The sequence below is a fragment of the Carassius auratus genome, chromosome 26 (genome assembly GCF_003368295.1).
Source record: "Carassius auratus strain Wakin chromosome 26, ASM336829v1, whole genome shotgun sequence".
In the NCBI taxonomy this organism is placed as follows: Eukaryota; Metazoa; Chordata; class Actinopteri; order Cypriniformes; family Cyprinidae; genus Carassius; species Carassius auratus.
In genome coordinates, this window is record NC_039268.1 from 275,435 (window position 1) to 280,453 (window position 5,019).

At 38.9% G+C, this 5,019-nt stretch overlaps 1 protein-coding gene across 1 annotated transcript; it reads right to left on the reverse strand.

Annotated features, from left to right (window-relative positions):
- Positions 1 to 226: 226 nt before the first annotated feature.
- LOC113044739 (cerberus-like) lies at positions 227 to 3,463 on the reverse strand. The gene is made up of 2 exons (XM_026204916.1): positions 2,710 to 3,463; positions 227 to 2,229 (listed from the first exon to the last, which is right to left on the reverse strand). The coding sequence occupies exons 1-2, from the start codon at positions 3,190 to 3,192 to the stop codon at positions 1,957 to 1,959; spliced, it is 756 nt and encodes a 251-aa protein (XP_026060701.1). The 5' UTR covers positions 3,193 to 3,463; the 3' UTR covers positions 227 to 1,956.
- Positions 3,464 to 5,019: the final 1,556 nt, after the last annotated feature.

Sequence of the window (5,019 nt, forward strand, 5' to 3'; positions counted from 1 at the left end):
GGCATCCATGCCACATCCATCTCATTGCAACCGTACCATCTCTAAGTTTACCCTGGCATTTCACACTAAAGACCCTGAGGCATGCAGGAACGTGGCCCCTCTCACCATGCTTAGAGCTGTCAGGTCCAACCAATCCACTATCCACCCATGGACCAGCTTCAGACCCAAGTCTGAATTTCAAAGGCCTCAATCAGTGCCACGTTATTAAAAGGTTCAATATGCAAAAGTCCAACTGGTCCACTCTCAGGAGATACTCAGTGCTGGGCATGTGTGGGTTGACTGTATAGTAAACCAGGCTGAACAAACACAATAAGATGGGCTGAGTGACAAATTATAGGCTACTAGTTTTTGTACTGCTGTTCATGCGAACACAGGCTTTTATTAATATTAGCTTCAAACGTAAAAGCTTGTTTCTTTGTAATGCTTTTAATAAATTTCCCTAGTTGCCTATCACACCAATCTGCCACCCTGGGTTGCAATGTCAACCTAGTGATTGCACTAACCACACACCACTTTCCTCTAATGCAGTTTTAATGGCGCGTTTCTCTGGCGTATTTTTCCCGCCTTTCTTTGCTTGCCCAACCCCTCACAGATAGCCTACTGAGACGCTCGCGGGTTCGCGTTGTTATCATTTAACGAGCTTACCGACGGTGGTTAGATTTCCCAAAGCTCTGGTTCTAAGTTGGCACGAGTGAAACGTGAACCTAAATACGAAAAAAGCCCCTGCTTCGTTCAGCGTTGCACGGCAACAGCGCCCTCTAATGCGTTTTCGCTACTTATATAAAAAGTGCCACATCTGTTGCACGAGGAGTAACCACTTTTGAATAAATTATTAATTTACTTAAGTTTACCTAATTATCCCCATATAGCAGACTGACGTAGACCAGAACTGCCAGTAAAATCCACAATACACTCGAGGAGTAGATGGAGAGCGCTATTTCGCGCGCAATTTAAATTTCAGTAAGTTTTGACAGACTGCCAGGCGATTTAAAGCACCCCCTTGTTCTCCCTCCTGCAATTTTTCGTATAGGACGAGTTAACTCCACCTTTTTCCAGCCAGTTGGAATAAAAATTAATTAGGGGGCATTTAAACAAAAACATACAGGCTTAGGTTATGGGTTTTCTTTCAGATGTTTTATTGATTTAGCACCTTTTACATTTAATACCGCTCCACTTTTATATTTGTTGCTTGAACAGTTTAACTGATTAGCCTATATTTTTTCATAAAGAATTTAAGAACTAAATTCTCTGATAATGCCACCAGACTCAAATAGCCTACATCTCACAAAATACAACAAATATATGGTAACACTTTATTTTAAGGTCTCCTTGTTACACATATTACATACTTACAAATTAGGCTATGCTATAATAACAATTTGCCTATAGCCTGCATAATTACATGCAAGTAACCCTATGCCAAATCCTAATTTAACCCTAACCATTTAGTAAGTACATGTAGAGAATTAATAATGATTAATAATGTGTATGAAGAAGTCGAGTAAACCAGGCCACCTTTTACACTCGCTGCGATGTGTTTCAATGTACCTCAATTCAATTATTTTTTTATCAACACAACAGAATAAACAAAATTTTAAATAAATGCTGAAATCATATGCATGCAACAGCGACACTTATCGGTACAGCTATGAAATTACACGTAACCATAAAATTACTGATTCTTAAAAATAAAAAAAACTCAAGAGCAGCATTGTCATTTCGTTTAATACAAACGATACCGCTGAATATCAGACGGCAGTTTACAGAAAGATTTTCCCTGCATTCCCAGGGACTCGTGTTTAACACATTCTGAACCGAATCTCGGTCACTCTTCAGACACACGACACGGATCTTCCACATTTGTGTGGCTTTGTAATCCTATAGCCTAGTCTACACACACCATCGGTGCACTTAAATATTAGAACGTTTTAGAAAAAAAAAACTTTAAAATGTCTGTTATAAATGAAACATTTCCGTGTTCTTAACTTTGACCTCTTCACTGCTTGTTTCGCATTTGCACTCCTCAACGATCACAACGCGCCTCTCGCGCACCTCTGTCCCGCAGCGCAGGGGTACGAGCACAGAGCGCGATTTAGAGGGACTGCATCGAGTGCACGATCTTTGCTGTCCACGGGACTCTCCGCTGGACGGGACGAACATGGAGCTGCACTGACCGTAGCAGAGATTATTATGAACCGTCACCTTCTCACAGCCGTCCTCCGTTATGCGCTATAAGGAAGAAAAAGTCATTTAGAAAAATCTGGCTCAAGAACAAGCAAGTATAGGCCTAAATGTAATAGCCTACCCGTTTAAATGAAAGCGTGCTTTTCTTTTCTTTTTTAGGCTAATGTTTTTAAAAAAAAAAAAATCATAGAAATTTAATTTAAAGCGATCAAACAAATGCAATGCACGTAAATTAAATAGAGATTTTTGTTTATGTTTTTATATTGCATACCAAATAAGGCAACACTAAATTAATAATAGATCGTTTGGAATAGCCTATAGTATATATATATATATATATATATATATATATATATATATATATATATATATATATATATATATATATATATTTACACACAAACACACATATTAAATATATGAAATATTTAAATATGAAAAATATGCGTCCTTTAAAAAAAAAAAAATACATAGACCTACATAGCCTACAATGGATGAATGCATGAATGAATGAATGTAAGCTACCTGTGTGAAGGGCACTGTGGCACAGCTCTGTTTGCTCATGTCTTTGGGATCAATGCGTAACGCCACGGCCTCTTTGCTTCGCTCGCTTTTGTGCATCACTTTCTGCCACATCTCCATCCCCTGTTTCCTCCGGGCGTCTGCGCTGGTGCTGCTCGCGCTCACCGGAAGGAGGTGGGCCGCAGGTTTGTTATGGGACAGGACTGACGGGCCGGGACGTCCGAGAGCCAAGAACGCGGGGAACGCGCCTCTACCCGGTGAGTTTTTGGGCGACACGTGACTACCGGCTGCCCGTCGCAGAGAATGAGGGCTTAATTTGACAACCCTGACAGATCCCCGAAGAGGTTCGTCTGGTCCGTTCCCGGAAGATTCCAAATCTTTCGCGACGTGTCGGTGAAAGTCCCGCTGAAAAGCGCTGCGAGGGAAAAAAGCACCAACCAAAGTGACCACTGACAACAGAATAAAAAAGCTTAATTGAAACGTCATTTTTGTTAATGAGAGAATGTTACACACTATAGAGAGTTCGAAATTCGATTTCTGTCGCTCAAGAAAAAAAATCGCTGAAGAAAGTCGTTCGTTATCTCGCAATCTCGCGGTTCAAGATCCCGTATGTGGGCACCTTGCTGTCGTTGTGGACATGAAGCCAGAGCTGACCATCATATATTCTCAACGGGTTCTTTGATGATTGGTCATCATTGCTTTATTATAGCTATTTATTATTTAAATAGCTATTGCACCTGTCTGTATAACGGCTGAGAGTGCAGGTGAGTTTTCGTAAGGTAGTGATAAGTGCACCTTTCATCTCTATTTCCCGTGGGAACTGAAAGGCTTTGCTGTTGTGTGATTTTAATTTATTTGTATTTTATTTTTTTACATATCAGCTAATTTTTTATTTTAGTCTTCATTTTACAACTTTCAGTCTTATTTTTGTAGGCTAGCCTATAGCCTATAGGCTATTATACGTTACAATAATAGGCTAAATTAAACAAGATATTATTTTTATATTGAACCAGAACACTGATACTAATACAGTTACGGAATTTCACAATGAAAAACCATTATGCACAATAATCACTTACTTATGTGTTTATGGTTGAGTAAATGGTTTCTTTCTCACGGGTACCGAAGCTCTTTCTCACCTGAAGTTCAAACAGAAGTCAGATGTTGAGCTCAAGTGTTAAGTGTTTCTTCAGGTAGGCTACACTGTACATGAAAAGTGGTCTGAATCATATTTACGACCTTTAATAAAAGAAGAAGAAGAAGAAAAGAATCCCATGGGAATGCAACTAAGGGACTTGTTAATTAAAGAAAAAGATTCCAAACCTGATGTAGCTAAATCTTTCTCAAGAACTTCCATTTATTTGCAGATTTGATTTAAGCCACAAAATTCTTGTAAGAAATTAATCTTTCATCAACTATCTAACGGTATAAGGCATTGCAATGTTTAAAACAAAATGTTCCACTATAACTGAAAAACCCTAACAACACATCCATTTATGAAAGAAAGAAGAAATATCCCACACGTGTGTTTCAGAGGACTGAATTATGCTGACTTATCTTGATTAAATAATACCAGAGGGAAATACACTATTTGGAAAAACTTAGTTTGGGCAGAACATTTTCTTACATTTACTTATATTTATTCAGTATTTTATAATGACTGTCCTCTCAGCAAAATTGTGCATGTTAGCGCATTCACTGTCCAGCAGATGGAGCCAGTGACTTTGTGTCTCACCAATCCCTGTGTAGGACGCATGATAACTTAACTTATCTTATTTTGTCTTTGCAAAAGCCAGTCCCTCCTGAGAGCAGCAGACATTCTCTGTTGGCCTAGAAATGATTGACGATGGCTTGAATCTCTCGCTTCATTCTCTGATATCTGACCACTAAGATAAAATAATTTACATAGCATAATGATACACATACACTCTAATGACTCACACGCACGCGCGCACACACGCACACACACCCTGACTATAGCCATTCATTTATTATATATCTTTAAATCATCCGAATTTGGCTTCTGAGAGCTGGACAAAAAAGAGAGATGCTCTCTTGTATTCGTGTCTGAATTTCTTTTAGGCTAGTAATTACATTTATTCTGATCACGCAACTCACTCAAACGAGTTTTGAAGCCATAAAGATACATTTCATTTTGACTGCAGTTACAGAAGAAGCCTCAAGGTGGAGCCAGTGACCTACAATAGAATAAATGTGTCAACCAATAGCAAACAGAATTAATGTCAGTCATTATTCAGAGGCAGTGGTCACTGTCTGTAAATGGCTTATCTGTGGCCATCTTTCTCCACTATT

Coding starts and splice junctions, on each gene's coding strand:
- LOC113044739 (XM_026204916.1), bottom strand. CDS start 3,192: ATGACGTTTCAATTAAGCTTTTTTATTCTGTTGTCAGTGGTCACTTTG. Junction 2,230..2,709: donor CCACAGTGCCCTTCACACAG/GTAGCTTACATT, acceptor TCTTCCTTATAG/CGCATAACGGAGGACGGCTG.